This window comes from Fringilla coelebs, assembly GCF_963513975.1.
Source record: "Fringilla coelebs genome assembly, chromosome: 7".
Lineage (NCBI taxonomy): Eukaryota > Metazoa > Chordata > Aves > Passeriformes > Fringillidae > Fringilla > Fringilla coelebs.
Genome location: NC_140035.1, coordinates 314,627 through 335,120, shown reverse-complemented (window position 1 = coordinate 335,120; position 20,494 = coordinate 314,627). Strand labels below are relative to the sequence as shown.

At 42.6% G+C, this 20,494-nt stretch overlaps 1 protein-coding gene across 7 annotated transcripts in view; it reads left to right on the top strand.

Moving 5' to 3' along the window:
* PKP4 (plakophilin 4) overlaps positions 1-16,164 on the top strand; it is a 65,214-nt gene extending 49,050 nt beyond the window's left edge. For 4 of the 7 annotated variants that reach the window (XM_084209000.1, XM_084209002.1, XM_084208997.1 and 1 more), the window contains 14 exons: positions 935-1,149; positions 3,500-3,628; positions 4,692-4,905; positions 5,801-5,984; positions 6,284-6,401; positions 6,857-7,048; positions 7,190-7,363; positions 8,186-8,336; positions 10,342-10,537; positions 11,314-11,398; positions 11,506-11,623; positions 13,580-13,711; positions 14,411-14,484; positions 14,966-16,164. In XM_084209000.1, the coding sequence (XP_084065126.1) occupies positions 935-1,149; positions 3,500-3,628; positions 4,692-4,905; positions 5,801-5,984; positions 6,284-6,401; positions 6,857-7,048; positions 7,190-7,363; positions 8,186-8,336; positions 10,342-10,537; positions 11,314-11,398; positions 11,506-11,623; positions 13,580-13,711; positions 14,411-14,484; positions 14,966-15,217 (2,234 nt within the window). In that variant the 3' untranslated portion in view covers positions 15,218-16,164. Of the gene's footprint in view, positions 1-934; positions 1,150-3,495; positions 3,629-4,691; positions 4,906-5,800; positions 5,985-6,283; positions 6,402-6,856; positions 7,049-7,189; positions 7,364-8,185; positions 8,337-10,341; positions 10,538-11,313; positions 11,399-11,505; positions 11,624-13,579; positions 13,712-14,410; positions 14,485-14,965 lie in introns of all 7 variants that reach the window. The other 3 variants (XM_084209001.1, XM_084208999.1, XM_084208998.1) reach the window with 2 other exon arrangements.
* The last annotated feature ends 4,330 nt before the right edge of the window (positions 16,165-20,494 follow it).

The following is a 20,494-nucleotide window of genomic DNA, read 5'->3' as shown; positions in this document are numbered from 1 at the left end:
CACTTATGTATTATGAAGAGCATAGGCATTAGATTAGTGTTAGGATTTATGTTCTGTAGAGACAAATGTAATGCATGTTGAAATGCAGTTTGTTCTTTAAGGTTGATTAATAATCTGAATAGTGGTTTCCAAAAAGTCTTAAGATATTAGAGTGATTTAGTTAAGTAACTCTCTAGAATTATTTATAGAGAACTGTCCAATTCATATGCCATGTTTTCACACACTTGAAAATGCCTTTTTAATGTTTGCTAATGTAACTGCAATACCAAGAGAATAGTGTTGAAGGAGCAACCAGTTTTTGCAATTCTCCCGCCTTCCACAACCTAGAATAAATAGTTTGTCGGGATGTGCCAATGAAGAAATATAACTAGAAACTGGAATTCTTTGTTAACTTGTCTACTTAATACCACTTTCCTTGGGAGAATAAGAGCCACCACAACAGCTCTGTTCAGACGCATGTTCTGGTTCCCGAACCGCTCAGCTTCATCTTTGCAATGATCCACTTGTTACCTTTTGTCAGGGAAAGTGTACGTGTAATTAGGAAAAGCAAACTATCATATAAACAAAATGCATTTTTGTTTACTTGTTCTTCCTTTTTGGTACAGCTGGTGAATTGATATTATGAACTTTGAAAACACTTTGCACCCAGATTTCTGCTTGTTGGCATGGGATGCGTTTCCTACTTTAAATACTTGTTGAGGGAAACTGAGACACGAGTCTGATCCCACCAAACCTTTCATTCTGTAACCAACCGCTCCATTTGCATGGGACACTGAGGAGTTGCTCCCTGAAATCCGGCATCAATTTGCATCGTGGAGCACAGTACGCATTTTCAAGACTGATGGGTTTTTTGCTTGCAGCGTTAAGTAGGTGTCGCCCCTGTTCTTCAGCAGGCACTTGCTACCTGGTTGGTTTTGACACTGTTTTATCCTAGGCATGGGTAACCTGCAGCGATCCTCCAGCCAGCGTAGCACCCTCACATACCAAAGAAACACCTACGGGCTGCCCACGGCGGCCGCGCTGGCGGAGCCGCTGCGGGCGGTGCCGTTCCGGCTGCCCGAGCCCGGCTACGGCCGCCTGCACCCCGCGCCCGACGGCGGCACCACGCGCTCGCCCTCCATCGACAGCATCCACAAGGACCCCAGGCAAGTCCCCGCGGGGCTGCGGCTGCAGCCGGGGCACGGCTCCCCTCGCCGTCCGCCTGGCCCCGTCAGCCCCGGCTCCTTTAAATACTCACAGCTCCGCGAAACGGTGAACGCGGGCTGCTTATTGCAGTGAGAAAAAACAGCTGGCACACGTTTCATTATTACAGTTTTCTTTCGTGTTTGTTTTCATGGAGAAGTTATTACAGGGAACACAACTTCGATGAGATTTGACTGGGTTATTAAAAATATTTTTTAGTAACCTGTAACACTGCAGTGAGTTTTCTCTTTCTATGAATGGGAATTGGGACTTGAAAAGTCAAAAGTACAGACCTAATTTATTTGAATTAATTTTTTATGTATGGCTTGCTTAAATTTCAAAACAAAGTAAGTGTTAAAACTATTTATAAATGTGCCATTCTGAAAGTAAGCACATATATTTCTGCAAGAATTACTGGTTTGATGTAGCAGATGTCTGTGCATAGTGTGAGCCTCTGACAAGTGTAGTGTCATTGTCATTTACTCTAGACACCGTGCACTGAAACCTTGTATTTAACCTGGGAGTATCAAAGCCCAGGCCGTGCACAGCCTGGAAAGACTTATGTGCATATTTAGTGTGGATTTGGAATTACTAGGAATTTCAGTCCCTTCTCATATTGCTGGTTCACTGAGAAACCAGCTCATCCTGGAGGAGCTGGGCTGAGCTGTGCCTCCAGGGCTGTCCTAGGGACATGTTGGGCTCCAAGGAAGCCTGAAGCAGAGATGGTGAGACTGAAGTTTTCTGTTGCATTCCCCTGCTCCCATCTACAGCAGGCTCATAGCACCAGGCAGTTATCTAGTCTGGGCCAATCCTGTCATCTCAGCAATAAAAATGCTGCTTTAATGGATTTTGTTATTCTACTTATTAGTGGAAATTGATATATTTAATTTGTTAATAGATATCGAGAGACAGAAGTAGTTTCATTTAACTGAATGGTGCATTCATCCAAATGATGTTAATAGGATAATCTTACCTCTAGGTAGTAAAGATTGGAGGCTGCCTGCTCTGATATGGTGGCAAGAAGAGTTACTTATGGCAGGGATGCTTCCCATTCATAGCAAGGAACTTTAAAGAAACTCTGACTCAAGTTGTCACTGCTGATGCACCTTCTTAACTTGTTACAGAGGAATACTTATTACAGAGGAATAGCTTTTACCTTTCATTTAATCTGTTCCAGTTTCTGATGTGCATACCTGGCTGTGGCAGGGGAGCATGTTACACAGCATCAGAGTGGGCTGTTAGGAAGCACCACTCTGGAATGAGAGGGAAAGCAACTAGTTTTATCACAAAGCAAATTTCCTCTAGGGTTTTCCTGTCATTAGTATGGAAAATTAAACCTCTGAATTGTTGAGCCGTTCAAAGTGGGCACAGACATGAGCTTCCCCTTTGTGTGACTGGGAGTCCTGGGGAGACCTGAACGGCCAGGCCAGCATTAGTCTTGGAACAGCTTCCCAGCTACTGTTCTTGGAACATACTTTGCTCTTTTTTTTTTTTTCATTTTGGGTTTGGTTTTTGGTTTTTTGGTGGGGTGGTTGGTTGGTTGGTTGGTTTGTTTGATTGATTGATTGTTCTGGGAGTTTGGTTTTGGGTTTGTTTTCGTTTTTTTGTTTAGTTGGATTTTTGAGCCTGAGAAAAGTTAAGATACTGCTTTATCCCTCTCCAGTTCTCTTTTGCAGAAGGCAAATGGCCCAGCAAATATTAATTACTATGTTTCTAAATCTGCAAACTGGGCATGTTTCATGACTTTTCCAGGACTGGTCTGCACAAAATCATTGTGGTTTAATGAAGGAGATATTATTTAATGATTTTAAATTTACAATCCGTGAATAACTCAAATCAAGCAAATATCCTGCATCTGATTCTGACCAATAACACTTCAGGATGTGCAGGTTTTGTTGAGATATAATTGGCTTCTGCCTAGGGAGAACATTAAACACTGAGAGAAAAATGTTGTGCAGAAATGATGCCCCTAAGCAGCACTGTTGAGGGGGTATCTTTTGCATTATATATGTAACTTTTGGGAGACTTTTTGTAGATTGAAATGTTTGAGTTGGTGTTACTTTAGTGATTATTTGTATTTGTGTGGTCCATAAGCCAACTGAAGCACCCTGGATATAGTGTCCTTTTCCAGTTGGAAGACTAAAAGGCGATGTGACCCACTGCTATCCCATTATACCTGGGTTTCCTTCTAGCCCTCTTACTCCAGAACAAAACTGAATTGTTGGAAAGCTGTTGAGATGCTCCAGTACTTGTAGTTAGTAAATCCCCATCCTTTGTGAGTAATGCCTTCTCTCCGTGTGCTGCCCACTCAAGGGAGTTTGCGTGGCGGGATCCAGAGCTGCCTGAGGTCATTCACATGCTCCAGCACCAGTTCCCGTCGGTGCAGGCCAATGCAGCTGCCTATCTGCAGCACCTCTGCTTCGGGGATAACAAGGTGAAAACAGAGGTAGGTGCTGCTTGTGCTGCTCCTCCAGAGCACTGGCACAGGAGGAGTAAGCCTCTTGCCTCTTCCCTTTTTTTTCATCATGACACAGTATTTGTGAGCCTCCTGTGTTCCTGTCCGTACCAGGTGGATGCTAGTATTGAACTGCCTAGGGGTTGTAATTATGCACACTGAGATTCTTCCTGTCATAAGAGCTGCATGGAAATTCTATGGAAATCTTTTGCCTTAAAGTTGTCATCCAGCAGAACTCTAAAGCAGGTTTGCCAGAGCCTGGCTACGTGTAACCTGTTGGTGACTGGAGACAAGGACAACCAGGAGCTCTGGAGTGCTTTCACTGGTTTTTATCAAGGCATTTTAAGGCATCATAGGGAATGAGTGAGCTGCCAGGAAAAGGAAAGGAGCCCAATCCTAGAGAAACATGGAGAAAACTGTTTATGCCACTGTGATGTGGGGGCAGAATACATCTGAGTGAACATTCAGGTTATTATTGACATCTCTTGAAACTTTGCCTTCAAAGACCTGCTGTTTTTGCGAAGCAGCTGTGACCTGTTGACTTGAGGGAATTTGCTTTTTCATTTGCACACTCTGTGTGTGTGTGTGTGTGTGTGCTAGATATTATTTTCAGTGTGAATTTTATTTATGTTAATAAAATGTTGGTTCAACTTTTGTAAGAAGGTAGCCCACATAATTCACTGTTGCTGGGAGATGAGAATGTGGTGGTTTCGATGGTTTGGTGACGATCACAGTGATAATCAGCTCTTATTTCCAATATTCCCTAAAAACATATTTTGGGTATAGGAAATTACTTGTAAAACTGGAAACAAAACTGATGCAATAACAATTCTCTGAACACCACAAGTGTCTGAAAATGACCCTCGGCCATTCCAGTGGGGTGGAGGGAGAGGTTCGGTCCCATGTAGCAGTCGAGTCAATAAGCTTCAGCAGCTGTTTCTTCTGGAAGTAGAATGCGAAGTACTGTTCTTGTAAAAACAAAAGCCTTTTACATCTGTGGAGTGAGGTGGGTGGGATCAGTTGGTGCTGATGGTCCTGACATTCTACTTTCCAGGTCTGTAGGCTAGGAGGTATCAAGCACCTGGTGGATCTCCTGGATCACAGAGTCCTGGAGGTTCAGAAGAATGCCTGTGGTGCGCTGAGGAACCTCGTTTATGGAAAGTCCACTGATGAGAACAAAATAGCCATGAAGAACGTGGGAGGGATACCTGCCCTTCTGCGACTGCTGAGGAAGTCAGTCGATGCTGAGGTCAAAGAGCTGGTGACAGGTAAGCTTGGAAGGTATTTTCCTGGACACTTATCTTGATCAGTTAATACAGCACAGAGTGTAGAGTCATTGGGAGAAGTGAATGCTGAGGTAGTTGCACTAAACCTCCACTTAGGGTGGATTTTCCCTCATATGAGTCTCCTGTACACACAGCAGGTGTTTCTTTATTGATCCTGAACATTCATTTTATTACCAGCTTTTTTTATCTTTTCTTGACAACAGTTTTAAACGAGGTCTTGCAGAATTCATAAGATGCATCCAAACTATGAAAATGCATATGGTATTTAATCTGAATTATAATCAAGGATGACTTCTTCAGAAAATTATTTAAGCTGTGTTTCATGATGAAAAAGAAGATTTGATGCTGTTCAGTATGTTATTTGTATATGCAGTTCTGGTGGTAATTTACGTCAGGTTTCATACTTCTGTATCTGAATGTCATGTATGGAAACTTTGCGGGGCAGGGGACTAGGGATCTCTGCCCAAGGATAAAAGATGGATAGCAGTTACATGCAGCTGATAGGTGGATGGGACGTGCTTTGGACATGTTACTGTTGTTTCCAAGAAGAAAGTTTCCGTAGGATTTTTATATCCCTTCTTGTATGTTCAGTTCTGCTCCTCAGTACCTGACATCCCTGGTATATGGTGCGAGGTAGCAGGAATGTCAGAGCAGACCATCCTTTTCATTGGCAGAAAACCAAACCAAAGCCATGCCCTCCTCCACTTTTCACTTTGTTCACCTTGCTTTCCTCCTTTTTGGATGCTAGCTTTCTGCGTCCTGCCTGCTCTAGAATCACATCACATATTTAAAGTAATGTCTTTTAAGTTGTCAGTGTTGCTTCATGTTTGTTTGCCAAGTCTCTGCTGACTCTTCTGCTCTGGAAATGTCTACTAAGGGGTTCTCTGGAACTTGTCTTCATGTGATGCTGTGAAGATGACAATCATTAGGGATGCTCTGTCCACGCTGACAAACACTGTGATAGTGCCCCACTCAGGATGGAACAGCTCCTCCTTTGATGACGATCATAAAATTAAATTTCAGACTTCCCTTGTTCTGCGCAATACAACAGGATGCCTGAGGTATTTGCTCTTCTAGAATACTCCCTTTTAAAAAGTAATCATGTTTTCCAGCAGGTCTTTCTTGTATTGTAAAGACAAAGGAATTGTTTTAGTCTATAAATTACAGAGTTCCATCATGTAGACAGCTTTTCCAATTGTCTTTTTTTCCTAATAGAAAAATATGAAAATTACCAAGTTAGTCACTAAGAGTTGCTAACCAATTACTAATCAGCTGCATAAAAACCTTCTGCAGACTGTCTAATAAGTGATTATCTGTATGTCCTTACATACACCTTGTCATTTGTCATTCCAACTTTCAGGAACCTGAGCTCTGCTGGGGAAGAGGCACGAAAGCAGATGAGGTCTTGCGAAGGACTGGTCGATTCGCTGCTCTACGTGATCCACACCTGTGTGAACACCTCAGATTATGACAGCAAGGTGTGTGCATGTCTCATGTACAGAGACTTTAGTGCTAAACTGTGTATCTGATCTTGGGGGTTTGTATAGCTCAGCTGAGCATGGTGATGTCCTCAGCTCAACTGGCATCACTCCCAGCCCCAGGTTACTGAGGCACAGCCAAACTCAGCTGTGTAACACAGGGTCACCTCTTGTTTTCAGCAGTGCTGCAGTATTTGTTTCTTAATAAAGCAGTAATAAGCTCTTATGCTTTTCATTTTCAGAATACTAAAGAATAAGCCACTCTTATAAATACTGTCAGATTTGAGAGAGATTGCATTTTCCAAGAGAAGCAGCCACAACACAGCCCAAGGCTCAGCATTAGAGTTTAGCACTTGTGCTCCCAGTGCCTTTTCTCCTCTGCTGGCCTGGTTTGGTTAGGTTTGTGTCTGTGTGAGGAAGAACTGATGACGTGGTGTCTCTCTGGTTTGGTTCAGACAGTGGAGAATTGTGTGTGCACCTTGAGGAACCTTTCCTACCGCTTAGAACTGGAGGTACCTCAGGCACGGCTGCTGGGAATCAATGAACTGGATGACTTGTTGGGAAAAGAGTCACCCAGCAAAGACTCAGAGCCAAGCTGCTGGGGGAAGAAAAAGAAGAAGAAAAAAAAAACTTCCCAGGAGGATCAGGTTTGTATTTTCAATGTACTGCAAATACCTCAGATGGGGTTTGGCTCATGGTGGGGAAGGACATAACTTGACAAAAACAGCCCTACATTGAATGAAAATACAGAGGTTTTGTCCAGTTACAAATCTGCATTCCTTTCTCAGTGGGATGGAGTTGGCCCTATCCCAGGATTTTCCAAGTCTCCTAAAGGGGTGGAGATGCTCTGGCACCCATCGGTGGTGAAGCCATACCTGACACTCCTGGCAGAGAGCTCCAACCCAGCCACTCTGGAGGGCTCTGCAGGATCACTCCAGAACCTTTCTGCAGGCAATTGGAAGGTAAGGGATTTCCTGCTCCTCCTCCTCTTTGTAGTCCAGCTGATTTTTCTAGTAAGACCCTGGAATGTGTTTGGGGGGGACATGCCATTTTCTTGTGTTCATCTGAGCACTACCCTCTTGTCTGTGCATTAGTGCTCATGTGCTGCACTTATGTTTCCACAGTGAAGAGCCTTGGCAAAGAGCAGGGGCCATAAGAGCCATATGGATGTTGGCATTTATTTTAAATAAACAGAAAAAGCTTCTTCCAGCTTCATCTTTTGATCTTATCAGATCAAAACAATTTTCTGGCTTCTTCTAGCTGTGAATTCTGGTGGGGAGGGGCTGTTGAAATAAGACCAGGACAAATAAATTTACCTTATTTCCATAATCCATTATTTATTTCCATATATTCTGGCCATTGCATATATAATGTGCTACAAAAGCACCATATGAGAACACTATATTGTGTCATGTATTTGTTATGGAGAAATTAAAAAACAAAGCAAGCATTAATTGCTTCCCTTGCTTGCAGCAAGCCAGCTAAGCTGTTTTCAGTTTGACCATTATGAAATTGGTATTAAAAAAAAAAAAATACAAACAAAACCCAACCCCCCTGCTCCCTTTTCAATAATCATCATCTATTCAGATACTTTCTCTCTTTGTAAGAGGAATGAGTGAAAAATGGCAAAGAGCCAGCTCTCTCTAATCACAGAAAAAGCACACATCAAACATGTCATCTTTTATTGGAAAGGACCAAGCATGCTTGAGAGTGCCAGCCCAGCCCAAGGCTGTTTCAGTGGCAGTGCTGTGGAGGGTTGGCGGGTAACCGAGGTTCTGTGTCAGTTCGCAGCCTACATCCGCGCTGCCGTGAGGAAGGAGAAGGGGCTGCCCATCCTCGTGGAGCTGCTGAGGATGGACAACGACAGAGTGGTGTCATCTGTGGCCACTGCCTTAAGGAACATGGCCTTAGACGTCCGGAACAAGGAGCTTATTGGTACGTACGGACCATCCTCAAGAGAGCACCAGCACCGGGATGTCAGACCTTGGATGGGAAATCCAAGGGGAGATTCCACTAATGGGAACAGCACGCTTGATGTTTCTGTGTCACATCACTTGTGTCACATAAGTGAGTCCTCCTGACAGCAGCAGCTTTCCAGAGCAACTTTGCCACATTAGTTTGCTGCTGGCCACCTTTCATGGATGGGAGTCAGCCAAACCAGACAGAAAACCCTCAATGCCAAATAGGATGGAAACACCGCTCTGCTTCCTTGGAGCTCAGTGCTCACCTGCTTGGGGAGTGCAGGTCTCCCACGTGTTCCTGGGGGATGGAACAGCTCTGCTTCACGACAACCGTGCTTTTTTAACAATCTTGAACAGGAAGGGAGGGAAGAAATCTTCTCCAGGAAAACACAGATATAAAGCCTCACCTATGTCTTTGCTGAACTAAGTCATCAACAGAGGTGCTTGCTAGAAAAACTTACAGTCTTGTCAGTTCTAATATTTAACCCTTTAAACAGTCATCTGTGCCTTTTTTATCTAGCGTTAAAAAAACCCAACAAAATAACAATCAGCTTTCCTGCCTTTCCTGCCCTGAGTTTTCTCAGTCTGTTAGTGTTGAACATGCTTCAGCCTCAAGCTGCTGTGGCTTCAGTGAACCCTGTTAACAAATGGTGTGATATAAAAAGTCTCATTTTTGTTACAAAAGCATTTTCTATATATAGAATTGTGGGGTCACAGCTCTAACAACTGTTCATAGAGATAGGAGGATCATTATTCTCAAAAAGAGAAATACGGGTTGTTATCTGTTTCTGAAGCTTCTCATCTGGGACATTCAGGGTGTGTTTTCCGGCAGTGCAAGTGTTACACGTGAGAAATTTGTAAAGAGAGAATCTTATTCCATAGCACCAGCCCTGTGCAGGTCAGATTCAGGTGATACTCTCTTGTCAGGATGTTTCTTCCATTCCTGGCAAAATTTTTCAGCTCAGGAAGGTCCTCCACCTGCTCCCTCTCCCTGTCAAAGCTGTACCTCTGAAAGAATTTCTGGCCTCAGACACACACTGAAACAGACCACTGGATAATATATTGCCAGATGTGAAGCAAGTTCTGCACTACCCCATGCTAGAAATCATCTTTAGGAGCTTCTCTGCTGGTATAGGAAAGGAACAATGGGCTCACAGGGTCACACTGAAGGAAACGAGAGATGAGGACTCCAGCAAATCACAATATATGTTGTAACATGCAGCATGTGGCTGAGCTTGCTAAAGGGCTGGCAATGGCAGGGTATTGCTGCAGATGCTGTTGTGGGGATAATTTCCTAGTGAGCTTCCTTCTGCCTGCAGAATTCCTTTTTGTTTCTTTTTTCTTTCAGGCACATTATGCAAATAGATAGTGAATGACTTTGTGCAAAGCTCCTTCATTATTCACTGTTATGTGCAAATACATGTCTACTATAAAATCAATTAATCATTCAATTAACAGTACAGCCCAAACAGGAAGAAACCTTGACCTTATCTTAGTTACTGTCCCTTGTGTGCAGCTTATTTTTGACATCAGTCAGCAACTGGAGCCTGACAGAGCTGCGCACTGACAGGTAGTAAACAAGGTGAACAGAACATCCAGAAGAAAGAATTTCCAGTTACTGTAAGGATTCCTTTATTCCTCCCATAGATGAAGCCCAGCAATATGCATTGCTCTGTCAATCATAATACGTAGCAACATTTTTCCTTGAACAATTCTTCTTTCTCCAAATAATTCTTGTTTAAAATTGTTCCTCCTTTAGTGCAAAGTTCAGCTCCTCACACTTTTAAGTTAAAAGGAAAAAAAAATACAAAAATTGTCATGTGGTCTCCCTGGGCTCTGTGTAAAATGTGAATTCTTGGCAAGTGCTTCTCACTGCCCTCCTGCAGTTTTATGCTGCAGTTTTATGCTGAGTCCTGCAATTTCCAGCCTGAAGGACTGAACTGTGGTTTTGACCTGGTTCTGTGGGCGTGTGTTTCCAGGTAAATATGCGATGCGAGACCTGGTCAATCGGCTGCCAGGAGGCAATGGGCCGAGCATCCTGTCGGACGAGACGGTGGCCGCGATCTGCTGCGCCCTGCACGAGGTCACCAGCAAGAACATGGAGAATGCCAAGGCCCTCGCCGACACCGGTGGGATAGAGAAGCTGGTCAACATAACCAAGGGAAGAGGTGACAGGCAAGTAGGCAGCAAAGATCATACCTGAGCTGTTTGTGTCCATTTAAAATGCTTAAGAATGTGGGAAATGCTTTAGTGAGTGAAAAAAAGATCTGCCTTTGCAGTCTGGGTCTGAGGAGCTGTCAGCTGGAGTCTCACTGGGAGGGAGGAGGCACTGGTACAACTGACTTGGGGCAGTGTTCTCTGTCCCAGGCTTCTGGAAGCTTGTACAGCTGCTCACAGTAACCATGGTCATGGGACCTGTTCACGTTCAATGAGTTAGCCAGTCACCTCTTTAACACCTACAAGATTAATAAAATATTTGGAGCTTTTCCAAGTCAGACTCTGTGGGCACCTTTGTCAGGATGTATCCCGGCAACTATGAATTGTACCTAGTACAGTCCTTTGGACTGTGGAAGGAGAACACGGCCAGGGGAATGCCCTCGAACAGCATTGCCAAGCAAGTGCTGGCTGAGGAGAGCTGGTCCTGCCCACTGTATCAGGGCTCCAGAGAAAGGCCATGAGACAAGTTCTCTGCTGGCACCGTGGTTGTCTAGCAGAAATGAAACCTGTGAGCGTGTGGTGGGTCAGCAGCAGGAGGCCCCTGTGGCTGATGGGTGGGGCAGCAGGAGCCCCATCTGTGGTGAGGCTGCTGGCTTGGCTGTGCTCATGCTGGTGATGCAGGGTCTGGTTTGCCCCACAGCAGCAGGTTCAGGCTGTTACAAAGCTCAGGAACACTTTCTTTTGAAGTGGAATTCTGTGGCTTTCTAACACTGCCATATTCTTCACCTCCTCAGGTCCTCACTAAAGGTTGTCAAGGCGGCAGCCCAGGTACTGAACACACTGTGGCAGTACCGAGACCTCCGGAGCATTTACAAAAAGGTAAATTGTAAAATTAGCTTACACTGGAAAATGGTGCCACAAAAACTCCTCATTTATTTATAACTTGCACCTTATTCTGATCTGTTTTTCTTTTTGCTACTCCATAGGATGGATGGAATCAAAGTCACTTTATTACACCAGTATCAACACTGGAACGAGAGAGGTTCAAATCCCATCCTTCTCTATCCACAGCCAATCAGCAGATGTCACCTGTCATGCAGTCAGGTCAGTCAGGGAGGGTGAAGGGGACTTGCTGTCCCATGTTTTTAACTCAAACACCTCTCAGTTTGGTACTAATCCCGTTTAAAACACAGAGGTCAGCCTGTTGCTCCTTAGTGTTTGAGCAAGTCACTTCACGTGCTCTGAGTGTTCCCTGAATTGTTCCTGCAAACTGAAATCCTCAATGAATAGAACTGGACGTTGTTACCAACCACTGCTCTGTTCAAAGCCACTCCTCCTGCTCTGTGTGGGGATTGCGGAGTGGCCTCATGGAACATGGGGACCTGGCAGCATAAATAGCAACACACCCACTGTGAGGAGCTCATTTGCAATCCCAGCTATGTCATGTTCTGTAAGAATGAGCAACCAAACCCAAAAACCTTACCTTTCTGACTCCTCCTTGTTTATTTCTCACCTTTGTTCCTTCAATGTGTTCAGTGCTAGGATTTAGATCTTCAAGACAGCTGATACAAAACCTACCTGAAGCCTTCTATTTTGTCATCATTTGGCATTTTATTTACCCAATTTACTCTTCTAGAAGCTATCTAGAGCAGATCTCTGTTAATACTGAGAAATACCTACCCACTGTGACTGCTAAAATTAGTGACCAGTTCCTACAACACACTTGTTTAATTACTTCTTTACTTAAAAGTAACAACCCCCACACATTCCTTTATGACATGGTTGACTTGAAAAACGAGGACTCCAGGGATTTGTTTTCCTACAAGAGGTAAACCTGTTGTGCCAGAGTTCCTCTAACCCACCAAGAAAGCCAGTACAGTTTATGCTCAGGGAATGACTGGATTCTACCCAGGTGTAAAAGGATATTCTGACACCAACTGTCAAATTTCTATCTTGGCACTTTCTCTCCCAGGATACACCAGCAGAACAACGGTGTTACTCCAGTTCTTTGAATGACAAGTAGGAAGTAGATGAGCAGCTCTAATTTAATATTCAGGGGATGCTGTATTTCAAAGAGCATTTAGTAAAAGTTCCTAATGGGAAGTGTCTGCTTTTCTGCTCTAGAGCACAGCCAAGCCCAAGGGAGTCAGTGGAAGTTGGTGAAAGGCCCACATCCCCAGAGGAGCTGTGCAGCATCATGCTGAGCACAGCAGATGCCTGTTGGAACAGATACGCTTGGCCTGAAACAGTTGTTCTTGTTTCAGTCACTCCATCATTAAAATAAGCATTATGTTGACTCATGTCAGATTTTTAAGAAAATAGCATATTTTCTTAAAAAATGTACCATGGATGTACCAGGAAAATACCAGTAATTAAACTATCCATAATGACACAAAATTCTGAGCTATGATGTAATGGACACATCAGTGGAGGAAGATTATCACTGAACTAATATTTTGATACAAAATTTATAGAAATTGTTTTTAACTATTTTACTCCCGGTGCTGGAGTCTTTTGAGCCAACAAAGCCCAAGGGATGTGTAGACCAGGGAGGATTTAGAAGAACAAACTTCTTACAATGGCAGTTGAGATTCAGCTGCTTATTGAGGAACAGAGTGATCCCTTGCTGGGATCCCTGCATGGCCATTGGCCTCCCAGAGCACGCCGTGCTCAGGACTCATCTGTGTATACAGGGGTCACCAGGTAGGTTGGGCAAGTGGCAGGGTAGCCTTAAGTATTGTGTCTAAGTATAACTTAGATAAACCATCACCATTAGCAGAGTGTCATCTTCTCCCTCTACACAGGTGGTGTCCTAGCATGGTAAGGTGTGAGTGTCACAAAAGTCCTGTGTCTGCCTGTCAGCACCACAGAGCAGTGACTGCCCCTTGCGGTCTCTGGTACCTTGCTGGCCGCTCTAGGGTGTTCACCCAGGAATGGCTCCGGCTGTTCTGTCCTTACCCATCCCCTGGTAGTGAGCACTTGAAGCAGGGAGTGGTGAGGAAGTCTGGCTGTGCAAAAGGCTTTTGTTGTCAATGTTGAGAACCACTCTTTTCCCATCAGTTGGCAGCACGTCCTCGTCCCCGGCTTTGTTGGGAATCAGAGAGCCTCGCTCCGAATACGACAGGACGCACCCTTCTATGCAGTATTACAGTAGCCAGGGCGATGTCATTGCACATAAAGACATCTACACTGGTAAGAGACCAGCTGAGCATCTTCTGGAACAGGGAACTATCCCTTGTGGGAAGAGTTCACAGTCATAGACAGACTACTGCATTAGTGGGCTGGTTGCTGCCAGCTGCTGCTTTCCCTTTCCATTCTTTCTATTCCCTGGCTGTGGCACAGGGCAGGGTGTCTCCAGCTCTGCTGTTCTCTGTAAAACTGCCCAGTACCAGAATAAACACAGATCCCTTTCTATACTGGGAGGTGAGAGGCAGTTGGAATTCTTATTTTTATTTAAAATACTAGTACAGAAAATTTTATTACTATGTACATTATATTATAATGATGATGTTATAAATTTTAATGTGCAGTTGTATATTATTATATTAGTAAATTATATCAAGATTTCATTTTTCTATGATTTCTTTTCCTTCTTACTATGCCACACAAGTAGCAAAACAATAGATGACAGTGACTAAAGAGAAGGAAACTCCTTGCTTTAAAGATTTTCAGTCTGTAAAATGAGAAACAGCGACATAAGCCTTCTGGCTTTGCTGTAAATGCTGCTGAGGAACATTTGCCTTCATTCTGATATTACATTGTATCATTAGCAGGTACTGAAATCTGCAGATTTAATAGTATGGGTGCTACATAAAAGGCAAGATAAAAACCAATAGACTTAGGGCTACATTAATAAAGACTGAAGTTATGCATTAAACCTTTTTCTCTCAGGTTCTAGCAAAGCTTCACCAATTTACATCAGTTCCTATTCCTCACCAGCGAGAGAACAGAACCGGCGGCTGCAGGTGAGCCCAGAGATGTGTTCGGGTAGCGCGGCTGCCCAGGCCCAGCAGGAGGGGCTAAGCTTGGGGCTCTGGGCACATGGCCTGTTCCCACCATCCTGGCGCAGTGCCCTGAGCTGGCAGGGCCTCAGGGCTGCTGGAGTCTGGCTGGTTCCATATGAGTCATGTGTTTGAGCACCTTCTTACAGTGGGATCTGAGACCTCTTTTCTGACTCGAGTTGGGTTTGGGCTGGTTTTGGTAGGTATGGCCAGGTTCTGCACTTACTGTACTTGAGCTCTAAAATTGTGCACTTTTGGAGTTACTCCCTTCAAGTGATGGAGGAGGAGACACAAAGCAAACTCAGGGGCATTTCCTCCGTTTCCCTGGGTACATTTCATGGAGGTTTGGAACCTGCATTACTGTTATGGGTAGAGCTGCACTTGGGTAAAGTATTTTCTCTGCTAATTATATTTTAGAAAGTTTATTTTGATATCATTTTACCAGCAGCATCAGCAATTGTACTACAGCCAAGAAGATACCACCAGGAAAAACTACGATGCCTATCGGTTGTACCTGCAGTCCCCACACAGCTACGAGGACCCTTACTTTGACGATCGAGTTCACTTTCCTGCTACTTCAGATTACACAACACAGTATGGACTGAAATCAACCACCAATTATGTAGACTTTTATTCCACCAGACGATCTTCTTACCGAGCAGAACAGTACCCAGGCTCTCCTGACTCCTGGGTGTAGCACCAGAGAGAAAAACCCAGTGTGTTTCTTGTCTGGCTTGAGAAGGACTGGAATGGCCCCGTGTTGTTTTGGTTAAGAAATATGAAAGAAAAGAAGGAAAAAGGATGATTTTTTTTTTTTTTGGGGGGGGGTAGTGGGGCAGCTTGGTTTTGTTTTTGGGATTTTTTTTTTTGTTTGGTTGGTTTTGGTTTTTTGGGGGGTTTTTTGAGTGAGGAATTGTCAGGAGAAAAAGCTGGCAGGGATGGTTTTGCTCTGCTTAGGTGTTAGGTATCATTACTTGTAGCTCCTGTAGTCTGGTGAGGGTGTGGGTGATGTGATGAAAGGTTTGAGAATTGAGTATGATGAATTTGGAAAGTGTGTAGGTCAGAGCAAATTAAAGCCGATTTTTTTAATGTGAATAAAAGTCTTGTTCTGATAGTTTGTACAGAAAAAATCCAATGGCTGCCCTTGTTTTATTGCTATTACTGAATGTCAGGATTGTATGCTACTGCGTCATGTAAATTTCTTTGTTGGTGTAAATATGGAAATGCCACATTGGTCTCAAGTGCCATCCATTTGTAATGCAGTGTGTCATTGGAAAAGGAATTTGAAACATCATGCACAAAAAAAAAAAAAAACCAAAACCAAGAAAGTGTTGTGAATTCTAAGAGGAAAAGAGCCCAAATTTTAAAAAGTGAATAGTGTAATTTTGAAGCACAAAGTCTAGTCCAGTATATCCACATCTCTCCCATTCCCTGCCTATTTCATAAGGAACTTCACTGCCATTTTCTATGCACATGGAATAACAATAAATATGGAAGTCTCATCCATGGAAAGCTGTTCCCTGTTCATTTTTTTCTTATTATTTTCTCTGTGTGATATTCAGAAACAAATACCATGAAAATTAAGTCTGCATGTTCTTAAGCAGGTTAAACATATCAAAACATTTGGGCCATTTTCCTAGCTCTCTCCAGTGGAAATGTCCTGAATGTGTCAGGCTAGTGGCCCAAAGTGCTAAATCCAGCACCTTCCTACCAAGATTCCTCAGACTTGTGTTTTTACTTTTGGTATTGGCAATCCAAGATACTTCAGAAGTCTAGCCTGTTTTCTTTCCATCACTCCTCTACCCCTCCCCTTGCTCTCTCAAGGAAATTGAGGTCATCTTGCTGTCCTAGAAATGATGGTCTCCCTTCTGACTACAGTCTGCTTGGATTTCTTTCCAATAAATATGTTTGATTATTTTAAGTAACTAAATCACAAACTCTCCTGTGCTGTACAGTCTGTTACCTCTACCCTGTCTGTAACCACCATTATTGCTCCACATCACTGCATTTTCCTTGGGTTTTCAGGGTTTCCGGTATTCTGAAGAAGGATGGGAGAACACTGGGAAAAGGGTAATGAGTTTTTCCATCAGAGTAAACTCAGCCGAGGACAGTACTCAAGCATGTATTCTTCATTTGCGTTACTGTATCTAAGACTAACACTCACAAAAGGTAACATAAAGATGAACAATCTTTTTGAAAAACAAGGCAAACATGACTTTGTAGCTACAAGTAGATTCCTGTAGCTGTCCACAACAGCAGGCACAAGGGAAAAGCTGTCACTGAGACGTGCTGGAAGGTTGGTCATTTCCCATCACAGAGTGCAGGGATTCATTTGTGGCCATCAGGTGGAGGTGAGGGAAGGACTTAGTGCTGGCTGCCCCACTTGAAAACCTCTCCAAACACTGCCATGGAGTGGGGGTAAGTGACTGTCTGCCTGGAAGGCAGAAATCAGCGGAAAGGTTCTTCACTTGCTCACAATTAGCATCAAAGTGATATTCATGAGTTCTGTTATCCAAAGACATCACTACCTTATTAGAGATTCTAAATATTTTGTATTGAGATGGATACAACTTACAGGGCATTCACTAGTTAAAAATGCATGCATTTCCAAAAAATACTGAGTTTTCTTTTTGCTCTTATTAAGGTTTTTACCCCATTAAAAAATAGTAATATTTATTTGGCTTGGTTAATGGCATTTTAGTTCAGAGTAGAGTTGGTAATTACATTACAATTAGACAAAAAGGAAGGCTGACCTTGTTTCTTCCCATGGCTGGATGGTGCCCTGCACACAAGTGGCCTGGGTGGTTGGACAGTCAGCTGTCCTGGCCTTGTTGGTTATTCTGCTGCCACACCTGTCACATTCTTTTATACCCACTCTATAGACTAAATACTGGAGTAAGAACTTCCTAATTTTGCCTTTTACTAGCACACCTGCCCAGGGAACACTGCCATGCTGAATCCTGGGCTGTGTTTGGAAGGGCTACAAGCAACATTTCAGTTGTCCACATTAACTTGCCTGCCCTCATTCTGTGTCAGCAGTCCCTGAATCTTTAAATAATGTGTAGGAGTTGAATTAACTTTTCATATGGTTTGAACAGAAAGAAATGCTATGAACATAGAAAGAGAACCAAAAGCTGAGTATAACATGTTCAACAATGGAATGGGCAGGTATGTGTGATGGTATCTCTGAAGAAGCTGTGGTATTGTCCTTTTAAAACTCCAGTAAGTATTCCTGTTCTGATACTTGTCCTCACATCCCCCTGTAGAGCTTGTCTCAATGTGATTAATTCCTCAATTTTATTTTTCAATTTCACTCTATTTTTTTTAACTACATTCCACAAACAAGGGATAACTGTTGTCTTAATTGTTTGTATGAGCCATGTCACTGAAGATTTAGTGTGCAGGCATAGTAGACTCATTGTCATGCCAGTAGAAATTGATAGTGCCGTGTAAAACAAAGCAGGCATCATCCCTTGGGGAGCCTGCAGCAGTAGCATTTCTGCGGATATCCAAAAGGCTGGATTAGCTTGTCAGGGTGAGCTGGTTCTAGCACTAGTCCTAGAGCAGGCCAATGATATCAGGCACCATATCTCCTTACTGCTCCAGGGCACCCCAGATATTAGTAAATACTGTTATACATACCGTTCTATTGTATGAAACCACCTTCTGGTCTGTCCCACGTTATATGAATCGTGTGTAAAAGAACAAGACAACTAGCAGGATGCGTAATGTGCTAATTTTCAGCTGGCTCTCAAAGTCAGAAGGATTGTGGAATGAACTTTCTGCCTATTCATTCACAAAAAGCAATCACACTCTGAGAAGAAACTGATCTCCATTAAGGTGAAATTCCAAAGGCCTTTGTCTGTGTGTTGCAACCTAATTCTTTAGAATTCACTCACTTATTCCACTGCCCAGTAATACTTTTTAAACATGGGCACTTAGGTGGATATAACATGTGATGACAAAGGTATATCTTTTTAGTCCTTCTTTGGGGAAAAAAAAATAAAACTGTGATTGAAATTAACCAGTAAAGTTCCTCTGCTTAATGATGTTGCCCTTTACCTTCCAGCACTTTCCAGCCTGGAGACTTCTTTTTCTCCTGTGGTCTAAGAAACAACCCGCATCCAGATCAGAACCAAGACCTGAACTTGTCAGGTTTCCTACAAGAAACAGGCAAGCTTTACAGATGTGAAGCCAGACTTATCCTCCAGATTTTATCAAATATATACTACATGCACGAGTGAACAATTTTATCAATACAAACCCCATTGAAAAGATGTCTGCCTTTACTTCTCATTGCTTTAGACACTTAACACAAATGATCTCTCTTTTTTAACTTTGTGCTGAACAGAAAATAAAACCAAGGGTGGGGGAAATGAAATGAAAGCATGATAAACAAAAAACAAAAGCAAAAAAAAAAGCGCTATATACCTGCCCCAGGATATTTGTTGTCTCCATTTGGCTCCTGAAGCATCTAAAACCAGCTATATTGACTCATCTGAAAAAGGTATTGCCTACCTGTCACTGAGTTTAAGAAAACAGCAGTAGAGTTTCACCATTCAGTTGCCAGATATAAAACCAGTATCAGTTTGTATCAGTAACCACAATTTAGCTAATTCTGACATTTGAAAACAAGCAATTCTAGAAATAAGACAGAGAAGGGAAAATACTGCAGAGTCATGAGCAATAGATCTTAACAACAGACAGATGTGATTTAAAATATGACACATGAGGAAGGTATTCCATATGTCTGCATGCTAACTGCTTGTTTTACATGTGGGCTATGTCTGGTTGTCATCCCAAGACACTGGTGTATAATTATGCTAATAGCTGTTAGCTGGATTAGAACAGACAGTCTGCTTGGAAGCATAGTGATTTTTGTTCCTGATAAGTGATTTTTCAAACTTTGCAATCAGCTAATAACCTGCCTGTAGAACATAGATTATTAAGGAGAAATTTCCAGGAACTTGAGAGATGCTGAGAGCACTACTCAGGAAAATTTAAATTACTATTGTCTCTCTATCACAGTTAAAATTCTGTGTCTGTCCCCAGGCTTTCCCACATCTGCCTCTGTTATGGAAAAAAAACACATTCTGAAAATACATAGAACCATTACAATATAAACTCATTTTTAATTCAGTCATTCACAAATTACTATAATTTGAATAAATTTATCCCTAGCATCAGATGAACATCTCTGAAGTTTGGTACTTATGTGATCAGGAAATGGGACTGAGGATGGCAGGAAAAGCAAAAGATTTCAACTGCACTATCCAATGGTCACAGAAGGATTATTCTCTTGCTGATTCTTCTCACCCAGACAAACCAGTCTAACAATTTCAAACAGGTAAAAAGTCTAAATGAAAACAGGAAAAAAGTCTAAATAAATGAAATCATTACATAAAATCAGGTTTACAAATCTAAGTTGGCACAGTGGCATTGTTGAGGTAGTGCCAAGGGCTGCCTATCAAGAATAAGGTGCCCCAAAAAGTACTATATAAATATGGTTTCACTCCACAACAACTTCTTGTTTAGAGATATACCAAGTGACAAAGGAAATGAAGTAAAGAGGGTGGAAGAAAAAGAAAAAAAAGAAATTGTATATTATATTTAATATGGTAAGAAGTCAACATGAACTTAAAATTTCTTATTTAAACCAAGTTCCCATGCTTGTCCCAAGGATTCCTAGAACAGATGTACAATGGCACTAAACCTTATCATTATTAATGCTTTAGGCAGCACACCAAAACTGCACTACATGACTGCCTTATGTGGTAAGTAATGAAATTTCACCTCTCCAATCTGTGCAGTAACAAACAGCTCAGGTAAACAAACTGAAAAAATCAGTATTTCTCTGCTGAGGCAGAGAAACATGAATATCAAAACCCTTTACTCCTGGCCAAGTACTTCAGAGTAGGGTTCTTTGCTTCTCTCTCCTGCAGATCATTTTACCTGAAAGAATTTATTTCCCCAA